This window comes from Psittacula echo, assembly GCF_963264785.1.
Source record: "Psittacula echo genome assembly, chromosome: 27".
NCBI classification, from domain to species: Eukaryota; Metazoa; Chordata; class Aves; order Psittaciformes; family Psittacidae; genus Psittacula; species Psittacula echo.
This window is the reverse complement of record NC_137762.1, coordinates 951,228-974,964: the sequence shown is the minus strand read 5'-3', so window position 1 is coordinate 974,964 and position 23,737 is coordinate 951,228. Positions and strand designations below refer to the sequence as shown.

Below are 23,737 nucleotides of genomic sequence, written 5' to 3'. Positions count from 1 at the left end.
CAGGTCACCCCCCCGGTGGAGGTGGCGGCAGCCGCTGCACATCCAAACCCCGAGTGCTTTATTGGGGGGTGTCATGACGCCCCACGATCAGCTGCGGGGATGGGGACAGCACCGGGACACCCCGATGCCACCCGCGGGTGTTGCATGCGGGGAGGGGGACACGGAGCACTGACGGGGCTGGGTTTGGAGGGGAGGAGCGCCGGGGGGGTCAGTCGGGGTAGATGATGAACCCGGAGAAGGTGCTGTACTTGTTGGTGTTGCCGCCGTGCACTTTGCCTCCGTCCAGCTTGATGAAGACCTCGTCCCCCACATCCAAGTGCAGGATGACGCTGTTGCTGGCGTAGTCGTAGTTCTGGTCCGCGTCCTGCGCGATGGCGCTGGCCCGGACCTGGGGGATGTGGGACACGGTCATCAGAGCCCCCCCCGTCTGCGTCACACTGTGCCCAGGACCCCCCCGCCCCGCTCAGCCCCGGCTCAAGGTCACGCTGTGCCCCGGTGCTGCAGAGCCGGGGGATGGAGCCGGTGTCCCTCCCTGCTCCAAACCTGCTTTGGGAAGGGACAGGGACAGAGCCCCCCCCCCAACCGCTTGCTTGGGTCTTGCTGTCGGTGTTCAACCGGGGAGCCTCGGGAACAAGAGGGCCCCGGGGGGGTGATGGAGCCGCCACTGATCCCGCTGGATCCATCCTTGTTTCTCCCGTAATAAAAGGGAAGTGTCCAGGGTGGGAGCTGCGCCGCCACAAACAAAGGGACCGGCCGGGGGGGAGCACAGACCCGCCCCCCCCACCCCGGAGCCCGGTGCTCCTAGGGGAGCATGCCCCCCCCCTCAGGACCTGCAGCAGGAGCCCCGGGAATGGGGGTTTCATGTCCCAAAGGATGGGCAGGTGCTCCCCCCATCACCCCATGTTCCCAGAGGGTGAATGCGATGGGTGGGAGATGGGAATGGGGCTACTGGGGGAGCTGGGATAGGGAAAAATGGGATGACGGAATAAGGATGGGAAGAAGAGGATGGAAATTAGGCTGGGGGAATTGGATGGTGGAAATGGAATGTGCGTGGTGGGGGGAATTGGAAGGGGGGAATCATGATGGGTGGAGCTTGGATGGGGGGGTCAGGAATGAGGGGAACCAGGATGGAGGGATGGAGATTTAAGGGAAAACAATGGAGAAGCAGGGTGAGAGTAAACAAGATGGGAAAAGCGTGATAGGTGAAGCAGAGTGGGGGAGCTGGGATGGAGGAAATTGAGATGGGGAAAACCGGGATGAGGGGAAATGGGACTGGAGGAGCTGGATGGAGATAACCAAAGCCAGGCTGGAACAGGGCAAGGGACTGGTTGGGGGGGAGCAGGATGGGGGATACTGGGAGGAGCTGCGGTCGCGGTGGTGGCACCAGTGCTGGTCCCAGCCTGTACCTGTCCGTTCTTCATGAGGTCGGCCCACATGCTGGTGCCATCGCCGCCACGCATGAGGACATGGTAGGTGAAGAAGTAGATGCCGGGAAGGGGACAGGTGAACTTCCCACTTGAGGGCTCGTAGTAGTTGCCCACGTTGGTGACGACATCATCGAAGCGCAGCACCTCATAGCCCTCATGGGGCTTCCGCAGCCCCGCATAGAAGGCGATCTTGGGGCTGTAGAAGGAGGGGATGTACCCCCCAGGACCTGGCCCTGGTGGACCTGGTGGCCCCGGCCGGCCTGGTTCACCTGGTGGCCCCCGTGGTCCTGGTGGCCCTGGGGGTCCCCGTACCCCAGCACGGCCCTTGCGGCCCGGCTCACCCTTGGCACCGGGCAGGAAGGGCGGCGGAGAGGCCGCGGGCAGCTCGGGATAGGGGTCACAGACCATGCGGCAGCTTCCCAGCATCTCATAGTGTGCGGCCGCCTTGGAGCTGTGCACCAGCAGCGGGATGGCCACCAGCAGCACCAGCACCATGGCCACGCCAATGGCTGCCCCGGCCACCCGCTTCCGCCGGCTCAGCCGTGATGCTGCCAGTGCCAGCAGGTCCTCGTCGCCCTTGGGTGCAATGATGATGCTGGGGGGATGGACGGCACCCAGCCGCCCACCGAGATCCTCAAGTCCCGGTGGAGACAGGGATGAGGATGGAGATGCGGATGGGGATTGGGATGAGGGTAGGGATAGGTATGGTCACAGCAGTGGGGATGGGGTTGGGAAAAGCAGCCAGGCTGAGGACAGCAGGAGGGCGGGAGATGGGGATGGGAACAGGGACAGGGATGGTGACAGCAGCAGGGCTGGCGCCGGGGACAAGGATGGGACCAGGAGCGGGAGTGCAGCTGCGGATGGAATCAGGACTTGCGCTGGTGAAGGTGAAGAGAGCGGAGCCGGTGATGGAACCGGGAATGGAGCTAAGGAAGGGGCTGAGATCGGAGCCGGGGAAGGAGTAGAGATCGGAGCTCCCGCAGCAGCCAGGACCAGAGCCGGTGGAGGAGCTGGTGATGTAACCGGAGCCGGGACCGAGCCGGGATGGAGCCGGGACCGAGCCGGGATGGAGCCGGAACCGAGCTGGGATGGAGCCGGGACCGAGCCGCGAAGGAGCTGGCACCGGAATGGAGCCGGGAAAGAACCGAGACCGGAGCCGGGATGGAGCCGCCGCGACGCGCGGGGCAACTTCTCTCCAAGTTGCCCGGGAGCAAGCACCCCTCCCGCGGGAGCGGGACTCCCTCCCCCGGCAGCAGCCCAGGAGCGGCCCCGCTCTCCCGGTGCTCACCGGCGGGGACGAGCGGAGGGACGGGGACGGGCAGCGCCGCCAGGGGCGGTCCTCCCGGAGCCCCCCCTCGCCCCGCTCATGGTCCCCGGGGACGTGCGACCCCGGGCCCGCAGCGGAGTCCCCCCCCGCTCCTGTACCCCCCCCCCCCACCGCCGGTTCCCTCCGGTACCTGCCGCCCGCGGCGCCGGGAGCCACGTGCCGGGGCCGCCGCCCGCAGCGCACCGCGCCCGCAGCCCCGCTCCGCCCGCCCCGCTCGACGGCACCGGGCACGGCGAGGGCGGGGAGGGGGGTGGGGGAGGGACGGGAGCGCGGCGGGGGCAGGGATTGTGCGAAGGGGGATGCGGGGGGGGGGGTGCGGGGCACAGAGCACCCCCCCCATGCACCACCGTGGGCCCGTTTTTGGGACCCCCCTGGCCAGGGAAGGCTCTGTCGGGGCGTCCGGTCCCTCCCCAGGATGGGGACAGAGCCCCGGGGATGCTCCAGTGCCTCGGGTACCACCGGGGGGCTGGAGCTGGGGATGTGGGGGGAGTGTGTGTGCATGTGCATGCTTAGTGCAGGTGTGTGCATGCCTGTGTGCCTATTGTGTGCATGCTACGTGCATATGTGTTTATGCCTGTGCATGCTCTATGCATGTGCATGCTCAGTGCATCTGTGCGCGTGCATACACATGCTTAGAGCACGTGTGTGAATGCTGTGTGCGTGTGTGTGCATGCTCAGTGCTTGTGTGTTTATGCCTGTGCACGCTCTATACATGTCTATGCTCAGTGCATGTGTGTTCACGCCTATGCATGTGCATGCTCTGTGCATGTGTGCGCGTGCCCTTGCATGCTCCATGTGCGGGATTCATCCCATCGCTTCTACAGGCCGGACCGGCAGCTCCAGCGGCAGCCGATCGATCCCGGGCTATTGCCGGGATTTATGGCCCCGTTCTGCGGGGGATCGATGCGATCCCGACGATGTTTGTGCAACAAATCAAGCGGCTGAAGCCGCTCTCCCGCTCGCCCCGGCGGGAGCCCCCGGTGCCCCCGGGAGCCCCCGAGTCCCACCGCCACCGCCTGACGTTAACGAGCAGCATTAGCGCGTTAATTAGCCGCGAGGGGAAGCCCTGTCGCTAATTACCGGGGGCCGGGAGGTGGAAGGAGCGGGCCCCGTCGTGGGGTCCCTGCGGCCGCACCGAGCCTCGGTTCCCTCCTCCGGCTGCTCCCGCTGTCCCCACACAGGGCACGGGAGCTTCTGCGGTCATCCCGATGGGGACAGACACGTCCCGCACCGTAGAGCCCGGAGCGAGGCGGCAGAGCGGAGCATGAATAAATGCATCACCCGGCTCGGGAACGGCGGCACCGGTACAGCCACGGCCACCATCTGCCTCCGCGGCCCCCAAGGACCCACCGGCTTGTGGAGCAGCCGTGCGGCCCCCGCAGGGTCACATGCAGGGCCGGTGCTGCTTGGTGCATGGTCCAGAGTGGCCGGTGCACGGTCCCTGGCACCCAGGGGATATCACCCTTCTTCTTCCCATGGCTTCCCCAAGCGCTCCCCTCCCCACCGAGTGGCAGCGGGAGCCTCATGCCGATGGATATGGATGGCTGGATGCGGCTGCACGCTCCATCCAGGCCCTGGTGGCAATAAAGCCACCCAGGTTGGATGCAAATTGTCCTTGAGAGGCGACAATAAAGCAGCAGCCTCTGCGTTGAGTGGTGCTGGGAGGGGTCACATCCCAGTTTTCTGTGTCCGCTCCTCCCTGGGATGGGGCTGATCTCCAGCCCCACAGCCACTGCTGGGGGTTGCCCCACGTTGGAGGGGGGACACACATACACGGTGTCACTCAGCCACTGCTATGGTGCTGCAAGGTTTCATCCCATCACCGGCTCCGGGGCAGCGGGGGCATCCCTTGGGAAGGGGGAATTCCCAAGGGGTGGATTGATGTGCCGTGCCCCCCCGCGCTGGCAGGGGCCGTGCGGCGGGGCTGTCCGTGCCGGCGCTGCCTGGATGGATGGATGGCTGCGGCCCGGCCCGGATTAATTCTCTGGACAAGTGGCATTTATTACGGATGCAGGAGATGTCAGGCAGAGAAATCCATCCCACCCGGGCGGCAATTAAAGCGGTGGCCAGGGGACGGGGGGGCCGTTTGCCCCCTGCCCTGCGTCGCAGCACCCCGGGGCTGTGCACCCCCCTGTGCGGCGCTGCCCCCCGTGCTATGGGGCCGGGGGCTCATTGGGGATTCGGCTCATGCCCACCTGAGCCGGGCACTGACAAATAGACATTTAAATCAGACAATTAGCTGGGCTGCACCGCTGACATCCTTAATGTATTAATGTGCATCAGCAGCTAATACATAGCAAATCCCCCTCAGAGCAGCGCGGGGGGACCTGGGCCGTGGCGCAGCAGGGGCTGGCAGTGATGGACGAGCCCAGGGGGACCCCGGCCCCGGCGCTGGCATTAATTACCAGCCAAGTGACAAGGCAGAGACACGAGAGAGGTGCCGGAAGCCTTCAAGCAGCTCCGGCAGGGTGTGAACAGGGCGGCCGTGTGGGGATGTGCTGCGAGGGGCCACGGGTCTGCACCAGGACATGTGTGTGCATCAGGATATGTGTGTGTGTTGGGACATGTGTGTGCAGTGGGACATGTGTGTGCAGTGGGATGTGGATGCACATCGGGGCACATGTGCTTGGGGATACAGGTGAATTGGGACATGTATGTGAGGACATGGCAGGCTGAGGCCCTGGCCGTGGTCCCTGGTGTGTCCCCAACCCAGTGCCAGTGTCCTCACACGGTGACAGATGCCTCAGCTCACAGGATGCTCCAGGGTCCATGACACCAGCGCTGGTGGCCGCGGCTGACCAATGGCACCAATTACATGGAGACCCCCATGGCTACCCGCGGACTGGGGCACCCCAGGGGCTGCCCTGCACACACGGCTGGGGGCACACGGAGCTGCGGCCACCCGGGGGCTCCATCCGCCCCCAGTGCTGGAGGCAAATCTGACATTTGGAATTGGGGTTACTTAAAGGAATCAATGAGGATGTGAGACCCCCCCCACCTCCCGCATCCATCCTGTGCTGCAACAGGGGGCACAGACAGAGCCCCCCCCCAGCCGGGGGGTCCTGGGGGGGATCCTGGGGTCTGAGGAGTCCACCCAGCCACGGGGGGGTCCCCTATTGAGGGTGATGGGGCTGAGCCCCCCCGCGCCGGGCAGTGAAGCGTGGGCCGGGGCCGCTGGGACCCGCTGTCAAGGAGGCAGCCAGGCGGGGCGGGCAGCGCGGGGGGGGCGCTGTCAGCGCGTCCTGACAGGCAGCAGGGCGGGGGGGGCCGACAGCATCTCCCCTATTGCTTCCCAGCATCCTCCCATTGCTCACAGCATCTTCCCATTTCTCACAGCATCCTTCCATTGCCCCCCAGCATCCCCCCCATAGTCCCCAGCATCTCTCGCATTGCTCACAGCATCTCTCTTCTGCCCCCATTCCACCCCAGCGTCACGAGCATCCTGCCTTTCGTCCCCCCACCGCAGAGCTGGGGGCCCCCTCCAGCCCCGGCGCAGCACTTAGTGGGGTGATGCACCCCAAAGCCCATCGGCTGCATCGCTGTGGGGGTTCTGAGCCTGGGAGGGTTCAGCCTCCCCCGGCGCTGAGCCCCAGGCGCAGGACGGCTGCGGGGCCGTTAATAATGGATGAGCCCAAATTGGCGGCTGCAGCCGGTTAATCCCGGCAAACACGGCGGCGCTGAGCAAACAGCGGCTGCACGGGGTGGGGCTCAAGTCCCCCCGCACCCGGTGCCTCCGGGGGGGGACTGTGGGGCTGCCCCCACCCTCTGTCCCAGCACTGCTGCTGGTGCCAGTGCCCTTTGCTCGACGGTGTGTGGGGCAAAGTCTGTCGGGGGAGCGGCGCCACGGGAACTCCATGGGGAGAGGTGGGTCAGGAGAGGGGTCGGGGGGGGCTTACGGGTCCATTGTTGTGTTCATGGGGTTCTGGGTGGGCTCAGAGGGTCCTGGATGGGCTCAGAGGGTCCTGGGTGTGTTCGTGGGGTCCTGGATGGGCTCATGGGGCACTGGGTGGGCTCAGAGGGTCCTGGATGGGTTCATGGGGCACTGGGTGGGCCCAGTGGGTGCTGGGTGGGGATGCACTATTGTGGGTGGATGCATGGGAGCCACGTTAGTGTGCACTGGTTCTGAAGGGGCACGTAGGACCCTACTGGAGGGGGGGAACACAGCACGACCCGAGGGTCCCTGATGGCACCATCCACCCCGCAGGGTGTCGGACACCGCGGCCGTGCCGCTGCTCCCCGGAGTGCTGACACACACCATGGCCAAGCAGCTGCTGGTGGCCTATGGCCTGTGGGCACTTGGGGGGCCGCTGGGGCTGCACCACCTCTACCTGGGCCGGGACAGCCACGCACTGCTCTGGATGCTCACACTGGGCGGCTTCGGCGCTGGGTGGCTCTGGGACGTGTGGCACCTCCCGAGCTGGGTGGCCATGGCCAACGGGGCTCCCGTGGCCCGCACCGGGCCGGTACCGGCGCTCAGCACCCTGCGCCTGGCTGGGCAAGTGTTGGTGGGGGTGTACTTCGGGCTAGCGGCGGCTCTGGGGCTGCCGGGGGTACCGGCGATGCTGGCGCAGCCCCTGGCCGTGGGGCTCGGGGTGCAACTGGTGGCCTCGGTGGGGGACCAAACATCGGAGGCGCCCCGCACGGTGGCCGCAGCCTTCGCCGCCTCTCTCCTATTCCAGGGCCGGGTGCTGGCGCTGCTGCCCATCAGCGTGGCCGCTGCCATCGCCGCCCAGCGGCACCGGCGCTACCGGCACCGAGGGGCTCCGCGGCCCCGGCTGCGAGCCCGGCTCTACCGCCTGACGCTGGCGCTTGTGGCCTTCGCTGCGCCGCTCGCCTGCCGCGGGCTCAGCGGGGCGCTGGCGCTGGCCCGTGCGGTCACTGAGCTCCTGCTCCTGCCCCTCCGCGCCGGGCGGCTCCTGGCTGAGGTCTTGGGCTTTGCTGGCGGCTCCCGCGGATGCAGCGCCGGCGTCGAAAGGAGCGAGCGGCAGCGGAGGGCGTTTGAGGTGCAGGATGCGGCTCTGGGTACCGGGCAGAGGAGGGATGCCCCGGGGGGATGCGAGGCTGCAGGGTCCATGGGGTTCGGCGGCTCCCATGCCCTTAGGGGGGACAAACCCCCTTTGTGGGGTCCCCTCCAGCTGCTGGAGGTACTCGTGTGGCCCCGGGAGCGTGTCAGGTCCCCACAGCCCCCTCTCGCCCGCAGGTCCTGGGTCTCCCACCCGGCTCCTCCATGGACGCCGTGCACCGGAGCTACCGGGAGCTGGTGAAGCTTTGGCACCCAGACCACAACCGGCACCGCGCCGAGGAGGCCGAGCGGCGCTTCGTCGAGCTGCTGGAGGCCTACGAGGAGCTGGCAGGGCCCAGGAGAGCCCCAGGGTGACGCCGGGGCGGGTGAACACGAGTTTCCCCCTCTCTGCTGCCTTGTTCCTTCCAGTGCGACAGGAGCAAGGGGTCGGGGGCCACAAGGATGCACAGGGATGGGTGGGGGCTTGGGTGAGCCATCACACGGGGCTTGTGCAAAGCCTTGCACGCGGTCTGTGCACGGGGAACTCGCCGTTCCTTGCACACCCGGTAGCTCCGGGGCTGTTTAGGAGGAGCGGGGCCGCGAACCCTCGACCCCCAAGCTTAGCCGCTCGCCACCCCGTCCCCGCTCAGCCTTCGGCCGTTCCCGGAGAGTACTCGGGTATTTCCGCCTCAGGGCGGTGGCTCTCGGCAGTTTCCGTCCACGTTCGGCACCAGCAGCCCCGCCCCGGCCCGTCCCTCGTGGATCCGATTGGCTCTCGCCGGAGGTTGGTCCCGCCTTTCCCGGCGTGAGGGGGCGGGGCTTTCGAGGTTGCGTCGGCCGGGCCTCGTCTCCATTGGCTGGCGGGGCACATCCCTCCTCGCGCCGCGGCTCCCTTGTGTCCTCTCATTGGCCAGAAGCGCTCGGCCCGGCCCCGGCGTCGTATCTGAAAGGCCGGAGGAGGAGGAGGGCGGACTAAGCCGGCCCTTTCCCGCTCTCTCATTGGTGGAGGGCGGGAGCGTTGCGGAGATCCCACGCCGCCATTGGCTAGCGAGCGGTGGCCGCGTCCTGATTGGTTGTGGGGCGGCCTCAGGGCTCCTGCCGGGCCGCGGCCCTCCGCCCCCCTCCCGGTGCATCGCGGCGGCCTGAGGTGAGGGGGGGCCCGGTGAGTGCGGGGGGGGGGAGCGGCACCGGGACCGGGGCCAGGGCCTCGGGAGGGCACCGTGTGGGCCCTGAGTGGGTGCTGGGGCCGGGGAGGCCTCGGTGGGGCGGCCCTGGGAGGGGGGGGGAGCGGCTTTGGAGGTGGTTGTGGGGGCAATGGGGGTTGATGGGGATGACCCCCCCCTGCAGCCCTATCCCCTCTATGGGGAGCAGTGATCCCCCCTCCAACCCTATTAGCAGCCATGGGGAGCAGTGTTTCCACGTCTCTCTGAGGATCTCGATCCCACCAGTGATTCCCACTTTGTGGAATCTGAGTGTGGCAACAGCATCCCAGCAGGAATCCTGCCCAAGGAGCACAGACCCCGCTCTGCTCCTTGTTCAGGTACCTCTGAGCGCTGTGGGGGCTTCGGAAGCTGGATCCCAGTGTTGGGAAGCGCCATTGGGATGTACCCCGGTGCTTCGTTGTGTTTTCCCCTCGGGAATCCATCCTGTTCCTTCTTTGTGCCCCTGAGTGCTGCCCCATGAAGGCTGAGAGGGGGATGTTTTGGAATTGTGAATGCCTGGCCATAGTGCAGTGGGAGCAGGGACATGGAAATGGGGATTTAATCGGGATATAGCCTGTTATCTCCCAGCCTCATGCTCCTTCCCAAGGAAACACCAGGAACCGCCTTCCCCAGATCCGTGAGGGATATTGAGAACCTGATTTTATTCATCCTCAAATGGTTCTTGTCGTTGTGTCATTCCCAATCCTTCCTCCAGCAGCAGGAAAGGCCTCATCCAAAGGGAAAAGCTGCTTCGTGCTGGCGCCTCGCTCCAGTCCAGCTGGTGTTTGCTGGAAGGAGCTTTGGGAAAGGGTTTGAGGGGATAAAGCCCCCTCCCCAGGTTGCAGTTCCCTGTTCCTGGATGTGGGATTCCAATGGGAATGATCCGTGGCCTGTTTCAGGGAAGAAAAGAGGAAAGGCCTCATCCAAAGGGAAAAGCTGCTTCGTGCTGGCGCCTCGCTCCAGTCCAGCTGGTGTTTGCTGGAAGGAGCTTTGGGAAAGGGTTTGAGGGGATAAAGCCCCCTCCCCAGGTTGCAGTTCCCTGTTCCTGGATGTGGGATTCCAATGGGAATGATCCGTGGCCTGTTTCAGGGAAGAAAAGTTCTTGGAGCAGAGAGGATGGAGGCTCTGTTGGAGCAGGCGTGTGTGTGAACTGGGATTTGCTGCTAAAAATTCCTGTCTCCTATGGCAGGTAGAATAAATCCCGGAATCCCCAATGGAACCAGCCCTTCTAGAGCTGGACCAGGCTGGGAATGGAGTTAATTCCATACAGGAGGGATTCAGGGCTGGGGAAGCTCCCACATTCCTGAGGTGCAGGAGGCTTGGACAATGGGGTTGCATTCACAGTGCTCAGTTACACCCTGGAGCATTTCTCCTCTGGGAATGCTCTGGGATGGCTCCAGGAATGGCTCTTTATGAGCTCCATGGAGATAAAAACTGGGAAGGGAAGTGGCTGCTGAACCCCAGAGCCAGGCACTGCTGCACAATGTGGATGTGAAACCCCTCCAGCAGCACATTCCCTGTCAGAATTCCCCATTTCCCAACAAAAAGCTCTTCCATAGCCTCCTAAACCCAAATCCAGACAAACTGCTCCCTGTTCATCCCTTTCCTTTCCATAGGGAGCGGTTGAGCTCCACAAGTTGGCTGCTGGAGCAGGAGCAGCCGCTGTGTGTGATTGCTGTGTGTGATTCCGAACCCGGCTCTTTCCTGCTGCCTCTAAAGCGCCGGAGCTTTTCCTGCTTCCCAAAGGAGCTGCTGGTTGTGCCGTTAATGGGAACGTTTGTTTCCAATGGGATCTGCTGAACTTTTCCTGTGTTGGTAACAGGGTGGTCTTTCCATGGGCTGCATCTTCCCATCCTCGCATCCCTGTAGGCTTTGGTTGCCAGCCTGGTATCACTCCCATGCTTGGAATCCGGCTTGCCAAGGAGTAATTCCAAGACTCTTCTATGTTTGTTCCCACCGCAGGACTTCAGCACTGTTTAGTTTTCCCCTTTGGAACAGGGAAAACTCCCTTTCTGGGCTGCTAAAGTGCTTTGGGATTTGCTTTTCTGCCTGGGATCAGGTACGGAGCTCCGGTGTCACAGGGCACCTTCCCCACCCGCCCTTATCTCTCACCTCTGGAGCCATTCCCGGTGCGGGCACAGCGGGAAGTGAAACTACTCGGACCGAGCTCCAAGCTGTGCCTGATCCCACAAGGAATTCCCAGCTGGAGCAGAGCTGAATGGCCACCGTGTTTTCCAGGGGGGGATTGGTGCCTCTGAAGGAATGAAAGGATTTAACTGGGAATGTTCTGGGATTCTTGGCAGGTAAAAATCCCTTTTTGTGCTCTGGGATTTGGATTTTCAGGGGCAGGGATTCAAAACAACTCCGGAGCCAATAAAATCCCAATGACGGGAATGTCTGGGTTTGGACCCTGGGACTGAACCTGTTGCACTGAGGCCAGTTCCTGTGTGCCAGGAGCCTCCCTGCATTCCTCACATCCAATGGCCAGTGTTTGGGGATGGCTTTTCCCTGGTTTTCTCTGTTTTTCCCATTGTGCTTCCAGCTTTGAGACTTTGTGCAGGGCCGGATCCTCCCCTTCTATTGTTTCCTTACCTTATGGATCCTCTTGTTCTTTGTTTAACCTGTCACCAGGCGCTCACTGCCTCCCTCAGTCAGGTCCGGCACAGGGAATGCTGTAATTCCACATGGACAGGGCAGGTTTGAGCTCCAGCTTGCTTGGATTAAGCAGGGAAAAGGCATTGAAAAACTTACGGGAATGCTGCTGTTCTGGGGGGTTTATCCCTCCCTGCTTAGGCACTGGTTTAAAGCAGCTTGGAATGGAGCCTGTTGGAATTGCACCTGGATCCTGGTGCTGTTTCACATCCCTCCCTTTCCCTGCTTGACACTGATTCCCTTCCTAAGGTGGCTCCAAGAAGCCTGGGGGTGTCCTCAGCATCGCTTCAACCCTTTCCTTCCTTGATATTCCCTTTTCTTTCCTTTCCAGACCCTGAGACTTTCCCTTTCCCAGGGAAGCCTTCCTGACCAGGAGCTCCTCTTCCCAGGAAGCACCGTGGTTGCTGCTGCTACCCTAGACCCCGTTTGACCATCCCATCCCAGATCCCTGCTGCTTCCCGCTCGGATCCGTTGCTTGGGGGCGAGGATACTGCTGCTGTTGTCATTCCCCCTTCCCGTGTGCCTGGAAATGTCTAGGAAGCAAAACACCAGAGGTAAGAGCCATGGAATGCTGCAGTGGGCACCAGTGATTCCTAAGCTCTCCATTAGGGAAGGGGCTAATTGGGTTTGCTGGGTCCCCATCACAGCTGCTGCAGCTCCTTGTCACCTCCATGGTGACAGCTCCGAGCCTCCTGGTGACAGCTTCAGCAGCATTTCATGTGTGGCTGGACAGGGATCATCTTCCTGAATCCCGCTGGGACACGATGGGTGCAGATGGGAGAGGAAAACCAGGATACAGCAGGGCTGCAGAGCCCGTTGGATGCACTGGACTGGGGTCCCCAGTTGATGTCTTCTGGCCTCAGGGCAAGGGGAACCCGGGAGGTTCCTCATGAGGAATTATGGGTCCCTCATGAGGAATTCCAGGTCCCTCACAGGGAATTCTGTGTCCCTCATGAGGAATTATGGGTTCCTTATGGGATCAGCTCTACCAGAACTAGACTCCATTCCTGCTGCAGCCCTTGTTCCCCCTCTCCTGCCTTGGCCCTTCTTGTCCTGCCAGGAATCCAATTGGGAAGCTTGGGATGGACAAGCTTAGCTCCCTGATCCAAACTTGACCTTCTTCAATCCCTTTCCCCTGTGGAAAAGGACAAGAAGCAGGTTGGGAGCAGCTTCTCTCCTTGCTTTGTCCTCCCTGGTTTGCCTATTCCTCTGACGAAGCTGCTCCTTTGCCAGGCAGTGTATTCCAGGGGGGAGATGAGCTTTGTCCCGAGTGGAGCATTAATCCCAGTGTGCAGTGCCGGGGGGAGCAAGGGCGTTTGTGGCTTCTCCTTCTATTTGAACTGGCTCCTAATTAATAATTGAAGGCAATGGGGCTGACAGTTCCCATCATCTGCATCCGAGCAGCTTTTGTTCTCCGTAGCAACGCTGCCTACCTGAGGAGCTGTGTCCTCAAGCAGCCCGGCCCTGCCAGGCTCAGAGCCTCGAGGAGCAGCAATGGCAACTGGGTAGGATGATGTAGGAGTGGGTTTGGAAGGTGCTGGTTGTTCCTTGTGCTCCTGGAAGCTTCAGGAGCGTGAGGAAGATGGAACGAAGCTGGGAGCGGAGCCTGGCAAGAGGCAAACAGGAGGAACAGGAGAGGAATAACGGGTCCTGGTGGGGAACAGGGAGAGGGATCATGGGAAGCTGATCCTGGGGGTCTGGCAGAAGGAGAGCAGCACTGGGTGCTGTGGGGCAGAGCAGCACGGAGCGAACACCTGGAGGGCTTCTGAAGGAAAGTGAAGGGATCTGAACCATGACATGGAGCAGGATGCTCAAGGCTTTGTCCTGCTGCTCTCCAGCACCAGGCCATGAGGGGAAGTGAGGGTTAAACCAAGCCTCCTGCCTGGCCTTGAATTGCCAATGACCACTTTCCTGCTGCTTTGCAATGTTAATGCAGGCAAGGAGCGATTCCCAGCCCTCTGCCAGGGAGTGTTGCTGCTGCTCAGGTAAGGAATGGCTTGTTCTGGAAGCGGAACAAAGCCCCTCAGCAGCAGAACAAAGGACTGGAGGAAGTGCTGGGAGAGAGGAGCCGGCCAGGCCCACTTTGAATAATGCAGCAGTTGTGAAAGGGATGGGAGCCCCCTGCTCCAGCGGTGCCATGAGCACAGCAATGAACAGCTCAACTCTGAGTGGTGCAGCTGTGCAGGGCTCAGTGCTGCTGGAGGTTACTCACTCTTTACTCATCAGATCTGTGCAGAGGAGGAAGCGGCTCCATCTGTAAAGCGGTCAGGTGCCATCCAGCCACGCTTTGGGCACAGCAGGTCCTGAGGGAAACAGCACCTGGGCTCCTGCTCCCAGGAATGCACCGAGGAGCTGTTTCCCTGGCTGGAAAGCAGGAATCTGGGAATGGTGACAGGTCTTTGGGAAAGTTTTGGCCGGCGTCACAAAACCCCAAATGTGGGAGAAATTCCAGTTGAAGCTGCTCTTGGGGGCTTAAAGGAGTTTCCATAAGAGCTGATGGAGTGTTTCATAGAGCAAGGGCTGGCTCTGGGTCCCAGGGGAGCTGGAAGGATCCTGCATTGTTTACTCCAATAAATAGCACTGCAACACACGAGGAAATGCTTTGAGATGAAGGGATTCCTCCCACCTGAGTGCCTGGAGGATGCAGTGGGAGCAGGGAAGCAGTGGGGGCTATGGGCACCATCGCTGGGGCTCAGTGTGTGTGTAGGGTAATGCAGAGGGATCAGCCTGATGGACACAGAGCCTGAGCTTTGGTCAGGAGCCTCTCCTATCCCATGGGATGGGATTCGGATGTGTTGGTGGCCCCGGTCCCACAGTGCCAGTGTTTAACATTCCATCCTTCCTGCACATCGCCAGTGTCACAGCAGAGCCCTGTTTATGGGTGCTGAGGGGCAGCGTCAGATGGGTCCGTGCACGACAAACACCTTCCCATCCACAGGACTGGGGCTGAGCTCCGGCCCTGGAAGAGCCGAGTGGAAGCGGAGCCGCTGCGATGGAGCGGCTCAGGATGGGCAGAGCTTCATCTTTCCTGCTCCTACATCCTCGGAAGCGGCTCCGCAGGGATTTTGAGGGAAGATCACTGTTCTCAGTGCTGGCAAAGCCACTGACAAGATGAAGGGCTGGAAGTTAGGAATTTGGGCTTGGGAAGCTGGAGGGAATTGTGCTCCTGGGGAAGGATGGACAAGGAAGGATTGAACTGCTCGTGTGCAGCCTCACAAGAGCCTGACCTTTCCATCACGCTCGGCTCTGGCAGGGCTTGGAGGCAGCTGCTTTAAATGCTACATCAATGTCTCTGGAAGTCAATGGGGTGGCTCAGAAGCGCATCCTGCTTATTTAGAGGAGGTTGGGGGGGAAGAACATGGATCAGCAGCTGGGAATAGCGGCCCTATGGCACATATCCCTCCCCTGTTGCTCCCGAAAGCCACCCAAGAGCTTCCTCTGGTTTCTCCCCAGCTCCACGCAGGGCTCGAGGCATCAGGGTGCAAGAGAACCCTCCCCAGCAGTGAGCCACTGCTTGGAAGCACGTTGTGTTGTAGGATCCCTTTCCTGCAGCCCCTGTGACACCAGGAGCTTGTGTGTGGCTCAGATTTATGTGCCCCACTGGTGGGCCTCGGAGCTGGTGTGATGCCTGTCTCTGTTATGGGTCTCTCCTGGAACATTTAAGCATTACATTGGAGATTGTGGCTGGCAGGAACACAAGCTGCTGGATCTTCTAGCTCATTTATCAGTCTGCTTGCCATTTGTATCTGCAGGTGGAGGGGACTCTTAACCACTGCTCCAGGCTCCCAGGCTGCTCTTAACTCCTTAGTGCTGGGCTGGGATGAGTATGGACACAGAGAGGGAGCAGCTCTGCCCCAGCAAGCTCCTTTGCTCTATGGTTTGCTCTAGGGTTAGGAGGGCATTGGCAAAGCAGGTTCTACCTGGCTGAGCAGAACCTGGTCCTTCACTTGTAGGCTTCAATGTTCTTGGCAAAGCAGCAGCTCGGAGCTGAGCTCCCACCTCTGGTGCCTGGTGCTCAGAAGAGCCTTTCCCTTTGCTTTCCCTCTGTAGATCCATCTGGCTTTGTTTTTGACGTGCAGTCCAACACGGTGCTGGCCCAGGGAGGAACCTTCGAAAACATGAAGGAGAAGGTAAATGTGTGCTGAGACCCTCAACTGCCCTGTGCTGGGGAGCTCCTGGTGCTGTATCCCCATCTCTCCCAGGGGAAGGATGGTGCTGGCCAGGAGCTCACTCCGTCAAAAGCCAGGTTTTACTCGGGCTCAGTGGTGTATGAGGGGGTCCCTGGGTCTGGTTCGTGTGGGATGAAGCACACAGGTTCTCCATGTCCCGTTCTGTCCCCTGCAGATCAGCGCTGTGAGAGCCATCGTCCCCAACAGGAGCAACAATGAGATTGTGCTCGTGCTGCAGCACTTCGACAACTGCGTGGATAGGACAGTGCAAGCCTTCATGGAAGGTACCTGCGGCTGGTGGCCTGGGGGGCACAACACATCCACAGACACATAATGGGGATCCTCCTTAGCTGGGTGTGTTCCTGGGGTCAGAGATAAGCGGTTGATGGCTCTTGAGGTACAGGAGGTTTGATGAGAGAAGGAGCTCCTATCCCTGTGTACAGAGCGGGAGCACACAGGGGGCTTTGCTGGAACTGGCTGGGTTCATTTGCTGCCCTGGGGAGGTGACAGTGCTGGGCTCTGCAGCTCTGTCTGCACTGCCCATCCCTGCCAGCCTCTGGCCTGCAGAAGGTGTGAGCAGCCTCCTGACAGGCAGTCTCTGGGGAGAGCCCAGCAGGAAGCTGAGCTGGAGCTCAGCAGCATCTCAGCTCCCTCAGCCTTCAGTGGACAAAGCTAGAGGGAAGGGGTGGCTTTTCCTTGGTTTTTAATGCTGGGACTATGTTGAAAGGGAGAAATCCTATTCCCAAAGCAAAACTGAAACCAGTCCCTGCAAGCATTCACCCTGAGCTGTGGGGAGTGTTCCAGGGGAGAGCCTCACCCTTGTCTTTTGTTCCAGGCAACGCCAGTGAAGTACTGAAGGAATGGACTGTAACAGGCAAGAAAAAGGTAATGCTTTCACAATGCACTTTGCCAAAGCATTTCCCTGTGTTCAGAGCTTCAGACCCAGAGGAGAGGCAAGGAGCAGGTGTGGTGTTGCTGTGGCTGTGGGTTAGCAGAGCCTGACTGCAGGGGCAGTGATTTACAGAGCCAGTTGTACCCAGCATAAACCACATTTGCATTTGCTGTACTTGTCAGGCCCAGCATCCAAAGCAAAGGCTCTGGGCTCCTGTCCTCACTGCTGCTTCATTCTACTGACCCACGGCATGGGGGAGATGTGGGTCAGGTCCCCTGGTCCATGCAGAGCTCTGCTGTAACTCACTCCGGGCACGTTGCTGTGTTTGGCAGCAGAGCCGAGCAATCACATTTGGGGCTGAGCTCGGAGGATGTGGATTTCTTTGTCACAGCAGCTTCTGGGGGTGTTTGCTCAGCAAAAGGGTTAAATGGAGCTCTGCAAAGTACCCACATTTGATATTCTAATGCTTGAATCCACCAGGACCAGGAGTCAAATCATCATTATTCAAAAGGGCTCCTTTGAATACGTGAAGAGCAGCAGCACGGGGTGGGGAGGGCAGAGAAGAATCGTGGCTGTGTGGCCTGTGCTGGGGGATGAGAGGACGGGGGGGTACAGCACCCTGGTACAGCACCCCAGTACAGCACCCCTGGGTGCTCTCCAGTGCTTCCCATCATGACTCAGCCCGTGGGTGATAACCAGGGCGCTGCTCTTGGTGCTTTGTGCCTTAATGCTGCTGGATCTATGTTCATTGTGGAGTCAATCCCTCCTGCTGTGCCCGGGATTGGGAGCCCCTCGGGCTCTAAAGGCTTTAATTCAGCTCCTTTCTGCAGGCAGAATTCCCTTTAGGAATTACATTTAACGCTTTTCCCCCTCTTTGTGGTGTGATTCCCAATCCTCAGAACAAGAAGAAGAAACCCAAACCCAAGCCGCAGGCAGAGCCCAGCAGCCTCCCGGAGCCAGGGAAGCCAGTGTCCAGCGGAGAGGAGGCAACGGGAAGCACCGGGAAGGGTGGGATGAACGGATTCCATGTCAACGGCTGTGTCCATGACACCGAGTCCGTGGATTCGCTCAGCGAGGGTCTGGATGCACTCTCCATTGATGCCAGGGAGCTGGAGGAATGTGAGTGCCCAGCAGGGCCCCCCCGAGCAGGTCAGTGCCCAGGGAGCACTGCAGGAACATTCTGGAGCCAGGCTGAGAGCTGGGCTGATTCAGCCTCTTAAGGCTGCTTAAGGGGAGACCTTAGAGCAACTCCAGTGCCTAAAGGGGCTGCAAGAAACTTGGAGAGGGGGTTTTGGACAAGGGCCTGTAGGGACAGGCCAAGGGGAATGGCTTTAACCTGCCAGAGGGGAGACTGAGATGAGCTCTGAGGCAGAAGCTCTTCCCTGTGAGGGTGCTGAGGCGCTGGCACAGGGTGCCCAGAGAAGCTGTGGCTGCCCCATCCCTGGCAGTGTTCAAGGCCAGGTTGGACACAGGGGCTTGGAGCAAGCTGCTCTAGTGGAAGGTGTCCCTGCCTGTGGCAGGGGGTTGGAGCTGGATGAGCTTTAAGGTTTCTTCCAATCTATTCCCTGGTTCTATGAGATGGGCACTGAGTGGTCCCAAAGCAGAGGAGCTGCCTCCTGCTCCTCAGAGGCCAGCTCAGCTCCGAGGGGCTGGTCTCTGCTTTGGTTTGCTCCGCCGCGCTCCCAGCCTCCCCCCTTTAAAGCAGTGTGCTTTCCTACAGCAGTGCCTGACCTAGCGAATGGGATAGCAGACTTTGACACACAATCGCTCACCCTGCATCCTTCCCAGAGCCCTTCATCCCTCAGGCAGCGGCCCGAGCACCGGAGCACGGGCAGGTCTCTGTCCAGGTCAGCACTGAGCCACTCCACTCCTGCCTCCCTGTCTGCAACCCGCCTCGAGGACCTGCACCTGTCTCCTGCCAACAGGAAGCTGGGTAAGACCTGAGGCTCTGCCCCCCCATTGCCAGCTCTGCCCCCCCAAGTGCCAGGGCAGGTTGCTGCAGGCCAGGCTCTCGCTATGTCTGTGCCACGGCGGTGCTGTCAGAGAGTGCTGAGCCCAGTGGACATTGATTTTAATGCGAGCGAACACCCTGGTTGCCTCTGGGCAGCTCATTGCACCCTGCCCCCCTGCTCTCCCCCTGCTCCCCCCGTGGAGCAGGACCTGTGGCAGCAGTTTAGCTTGAGTGCCTGCAGCAGCAGAGTGGGTGCGAGCGGGGCCGGGTCGCTCCTCGCAGCACCTCCAGCCTGGCTCTCATCTGGGTGAGAAAGGCCACATGTTGGGCACATCCTGTCAGCAGAGGTGACAGCCACCGGCTCTGTCCCGTCCCCCCCCTCGCCCTGTGCTTCCTGCACAGCTGAGCTCTTCCAGGCACCACTGGGGACAGGAGGCACCGCAGAGCCTGCTGTGGTTCTGTTCAGTGCAGGGACATGAGGTGGTGTCCTTGTCCTCCTCCTGCATGGAGATGCTGTCAGGAGCAGGGTCAATGCAGCTTGGCAGGGCAGTGAGCTCCAGAGAGCTGGGCAAGGGGCTCACCGTGGGGCCAAAGCCATCTGTGCAAGGAAAGAGCCTTTCCAAGAGAATTCCCTCCATGCAAAGCATCATTTGGTGTTGGGTGGGTGGCCTTTGGAGCGGGTCCCTACAACAAATGCATTTGGTTTCTCTTGGGGATTGGGAAACATGGAGGGATATCACTGCCGCAGAGGGAGGTGCTGGAAGCCTCCTGAGGAAGGGAGATTGGAACCCAAGCCGTGCCTGGTGTTTAACACCAGGAGAGGGAATGTCATGGGTAGCTGGTCCCTGCTGGGAGGACAAGGCTTGAGCTCGCTCTGTCTCTTGGTAGGCTCCAACATTGAGAAGTCAGTGAAGGATCTCCAGCGCTGCACCGTGTCACTGGCACGGTACCGGGTGGTGGTGAAGGAGGAGATGGATGCTTCCATCAAGAAGATGAAGCAGGTCTTTGCTGAGCTGCAGAGCAGGTGAGTTTCATGCAGGGACAGATCCGTGTGTTCCAGCTTTGGGAAAATCCAGCTGGGATAAAACTGCAGCTTTCCAAGTGCTGAAGCAGCTCTGCCATGGAGCCAGGCTGAGAGCTGGGCTCCAGAGAGACCTTAGAGCAGCTCCAGTGCCTAAAGGGGCTACAGGAAACCTGGAGAGGGGCTTTGGTTAAGGAATGGAGGGGCAGGACAAAGGGAATGGCTTTAACCTGCCAGAGGGGAGATTGAGATGGGATCTTAGGAAGGAATTCTTCACTGTGAGGGTACTGAGGAGCTGGCACAGAGGCTAAGCTGGTTGTGAGATGGGATTTGAAGCTCTACTGAGCTGGGGCTCGTGTCAGACAGAGTCACTGTGGATGCAGGAGGTGTGAGGAGCTGTCAGCCTGGTGCTCGCCCTGAGCTGGAGCTCAGCGTGTGGCTGTGAGGAGCAAACGCTGCTCCTTGAAATCCTCAGTGCAGGGAGACAGGGATCTGCTGGGGGTGCAGCACCACCAGGGACCATCCTGCCCCATTCTCAGCCCAGCTCTTGGCTCTGTTTTGAGGTGATATTTCACCTGAGGAGCCTCCCCCAGCCCCATAGGTCAGGTTAAGGGTGTTCTTGGTGTCTCCAAGCCAACCCTCTCGCTGCGGGCAGCTCCTCACCTTTGCCCATGGAACGCTCACGTCACGCTGGGAGAGCCTCGGCTCTGAGCAGGACACGGTTCCGGGAGCAGGGAGGCGGGTGCCAGCCCAGAGGAGCCTCCCTCAGCAAACACCCTGGGAACTGCTGCCCAGGGCGAAGAGAAACGTTCCCTTTGCTGCCCTCCAGCACCTTCACCTTCTTTAATGGGCTTTTCCGTGCTTCCCTCCTCCACGACCCAGAGGAGGATGAAGTGGATCTTTAAACCCCACAGCAGAGCCCATGGCCGCTGGGTGGCTTCCTGCCAAAGGCAGACCTGGAAGCAGGTTTGTTCAGCTGGAACAGGGCATTGGAGCAGCAAAGCTTGGGCTGCTTTAACCTCTGCCTGTCAGGGCTGCCCTTTCCAGTCCTGCTGAGCCCAGAGGCTTCCTGATGTTCCCAACCTTCACCTTCCCTATGGACAAGGAGCTGTGGGCTGGAGGGCAATGGGGCTGGAAAGGATCCCAGCAGGGAAGTCCCACCCAGAGCCTTTGTGCTTCCCTGTGCGTTGCTTAAACATCCTTAAAGCCCCCCTGTGAGGGGACTGCAGCAGCAGAGAGGGACCAGGATGTGCTTCCCCATGGGTCAGCAGCAGGAATGGAGGCTCCATCCCAGGTGGATGCTGGCTCTGTCCAGCTCCGTGTCCCTGCCCTGGGCCAGGCCTTGGCTGTGCTCCTGGTGGCACCAATCCTGCCCAGAGCAGGAGCTGGATGGGCCATAAATCACCACAAGCAGGTAAATGTCAGAGCTGCTGCTCAGAGGGAATTGCTTCCATTGATCCCACCTCATGGAGTGGGAGCCTACATTCAGATGTGCCTTTATTCCTGTTCAGGTGATGGCTCCAAGAAATCCCATTCCCAAGTAACAGCATTCCCAATAAGCACCTTCCCAGCTCTCAACATCCCCAGGTTGTGCAGGAGGAACCTTGGGATGAGCAGAGCTGAGGATGCTGTGGATACAGCTCTGAAGGGATCTGCTGCTCATCCCACTCCTCACTCCTGTATTTTAAGCTCAAGCTCCTCTTTTCCACATTGTTCCGTGTTTTCCTCAGGGATGGAGCCCAGCAGGAAGAAGCCCCACAGCTCCCTTTCCCCTTTCCAATGGTGCTCAGAGGCCGATGCAGGTTGTTCAGAATGCCGCTGATCCCGGCTCGCTCCTGCCGCCCTCCGCCACTCTCCTGCTGTGGGATGGCACCAGCCTTTGTTTAATGCTCCATTTCTCCCTGTCGTTCCAGCCTCATGGATCGGGAGGTGGCGTTGCTGGCCGAGATGGACAAAGTGAAAGCAGAAGCGAGTAAGCCCCTTATTCTCCCCCGCCAGAGCTGTGGGTGCTGCTGGAGGGACCCCCAGCACCAGGATTCCATTGAGTTACCTCCTGTCCCCCTTATTCCCTCATTCTGGCTCCATTCCCAGCCAAAGCCTGTCCCATAGCACAACTTGCCCCCTGCCACCACCTGCCCTATGCCCTGGTTGAGACTGGGACACTCCTCCATGGGGGGGCTATTCCCAAACAGCTCCATGTTCCAGGGTGGCTGAAGAGGGCTTTCCCAGTGCTGCTGGTGCGTGGGTGGGAAGGGGGGGCTCAGGGGAGCCTGGTGCTGGTGCGGTGCTGGTCCTGGTGTGGTGCTGAGCCACCCTGTGTTCCCAGTGGAGATCCTGGGCAGCCGGCAGAGGAAGGCAGAGGCCCTGAAGAAGATGACAGATGTGGCTGTGAGGATGTCTGAGGAGCAGCTGGTGGAGCTCCGGGCTGACATCAAGGTAAGTGCACCCACATCAGGAGCCAGGGCAGGGGCTGTTGGTGCCACCTCCACTGACTCCTGCTCAGACTCACCAGGAAGGGGTTGTTCCCCTGGGGACACCTTCATTTAAAGCTCTTGGTTTGTAGACCAGAACCATGGAATGGGCTGGGATGAAATGACCTTAAAGCTCCTCCATCTCCAACCATGGGCAGGGCCACCTTCCACTAGAGCAGCTTGCTCCAAGCCCCATCCAGCCTGGCCTTAAACACTGCCAGGGATGGGGCAGCCACAGCTTCTCCATTCAACCCATTTGATGTCCCACCACCCTCATTGGGAAGAACGTCCTCCTAAGATCCTATCTCCATCTCCCCTCTGGCAGGTTAAAGACATTCCCCTTGCTCTGTCCCTGCATTCCTTGTCAAAGCTCCTCTCCAGGTCTCCTGTAGTCCCTGTAGGTACTGGAGGTCTGTAAAACACCAGCCCTAGAACAGGATTAGTGCAGCAAGAAACCAGCTCCTCTGTGAGTGTCCAGGGACCGGGGCTGTGCCGACTGCATGGACTGGGGATGGTTCCATGGAGAAGGGATTGTTCCATGGATTGGGGGTGGTTGCATGGAGCAGAAATGGTTCCCAGAAGTGACCATTGCCACCCCCTTCCCAGTGTCCCACAGCAGTTCCCAGCGTGGATTCCCACTTGTGGGAATGTTTCCCCTCAGTTTCCTGCCCTAAACTTGTGTTCTGCCTCTCGTGAGCAGCACTTTGTGAGTGAGCGCAAGTACGATGAGGACCTGGGCCGGGTGGCGCGGTTCTCTTGCGACCTGGATGCACTCAAGAGGAGCATCGCTGCCTTCGGCCAAGGTGAGGGAGGTGCCGCTCCCCCCTTTCCTACTTCTGCTGCTGCTGGAGGGTGGATGCTCCATGTGCCACCTGCAGCACTGACCCCAGGGCTCTTCCTCGCGCAGTTTCCCACCCCAAGAACAGTTACTCCACGCGGTCCCGGTGCAGCTCACTCACAGCTGCAGCCCTCAGCAGCCCCGGGGACACCGCAGCCCCCCCCGGCCCAACCACCACCACCAACCTGAGCATGGGCACCAAGAAGCCCCCGGCCGCAGCAGAGGGACCCATGGGGGACACTGACAGCCACCCCCCGCAGCCGGCACGAGAGGTAACTGCACCGGCACCAGAGCCGCGGAGCTGGGGTGATTGGATGCGCAGGGCTGCAGCAGCGCGGCTGCAGCGGAGTCACATCCATCCCTCACTGAGCCTCTTCCCTTGCAGCGCACCAGGAGGCCGGGAGCAGGATCCCGACTGCAGCCGCCCCCCCCGGCCCAACCCCGGCCACCGGCGGCACCCCCCCAGCGCCAGCCCCGTGCACAGCAAGAGGGGGCCCGCGCCTGAGCTGCAGCTCCAGCGCCCGGTCCCCGGGCTCCTTTTGTGCCATTTTAGGCGCTTCTGCCTCTTCCCCTCCCATTTGGTTTATGTTCCCCCCCCCAGCTCTGGCCTCTCCTTCCCCACCTTCATCCCGTGCTGGCAGCGAGGATGAGGAGGGCAAGTGCCCCCACCCCTTTGCTCATCCCTGGGTTTTCCACGTTGGAATCTCTCGGCTTTAATCCTTCCCTCTTCCTCCCACCTCGTGTCCTCCGTCAGCTCAACCACAGCATTAGAGGGGCCGGGTGCC

General features: G+C 60.8%; 3 protein-coding genes across 5 annotated transcripts; 2 read left to right on the top strand and 1 right to left on the bottom strand.

Moving 5' to 3' along the window:
- Window positions 1-208: 208 nt before the first annotated feature.
- On the bottom strand, window positions 209-1,922 carry C1QL4 (complement C1q like 4; the record flags this gene model as incomplete). The annotated part of the gene is made up of 2 exons (XM_080635374.1): window positions 209-388; window positions 1,407-1,922. The coding sequence occupies 2 exons, from the start codon at window positions 1,920-1,922 to the stop codon at window positions 209-211; spliced, it is 696 nt and encodes a 231-aa protein (XP_080491500.1).
- A 5,088-nt stretch (window positions 1,923-7,010) lies between these two features.
- Window positions 7,011-8,131, top strand: DNAJC22 (DnaJ heat shock protein family (Hsp40) member C22; the record flags this gene model as incomplete). The annotated part of the gene is made up of 2 exons (XM_080635397.1): window positions 7,011-7,757; window positions 7,955-8,131. The coding sequence occupies 2 exons, from the start codon at window positions 7,011-7,013 to the stop codon at window positions 8,129-8,131; spliced, it is 924 nt and encodes a 307-aa protein (XP_080491523.1).
- A 3,935-nt stretch (window positions 8,132-12,066) lies between these two features.
- SPATS2 (spermatogenesis associated serine rich 2) lies at window positions 12,067-23,657 on the top strand. 3 transcript variants are annotated; one of them, XM_080635620.1, is made up of 12 exons: window positions 12,067-12,164; window positions 15,661-15,740; window positions 15,955-16,063; window positions 16,615-16,664; window positions 17,571-17,790; window positions 18,392-18,604; window positions 19,511-19,646; window positions 21,557-21,615; window positions 21,970-22,079; window positions 22,815-22,917; window positions 23,022-23,224; window positions 23,338-23,657. In XM_080635620.1, exons 1-12 carry the CDS (start codon window positions 12,140-12,142, stop codon window positions 23,455-23,457), a joined length of 1,428 nt encoding a protein of 475 aa, XP_080491746.1. In that variant the 5' UTR covers window positions 12,067-12,139; the 3' UTR covers window positions 23,458-23,657. The 3 variants fall into 3 exon arrangements, with proteins under 3 accessions (XP_080491746.1, XP_080491745.1, XP_080491744.1); XM_080635619.1 differs by having other exon boundaries at window positions 17,571-17,820; window positions 18,395-18,604; XM_080635618.1 differs by having other exon boundaries at window positions 17,571-17,820.
- Window positions 23,658-23,737: the final 80 nt, after the last annotated feature.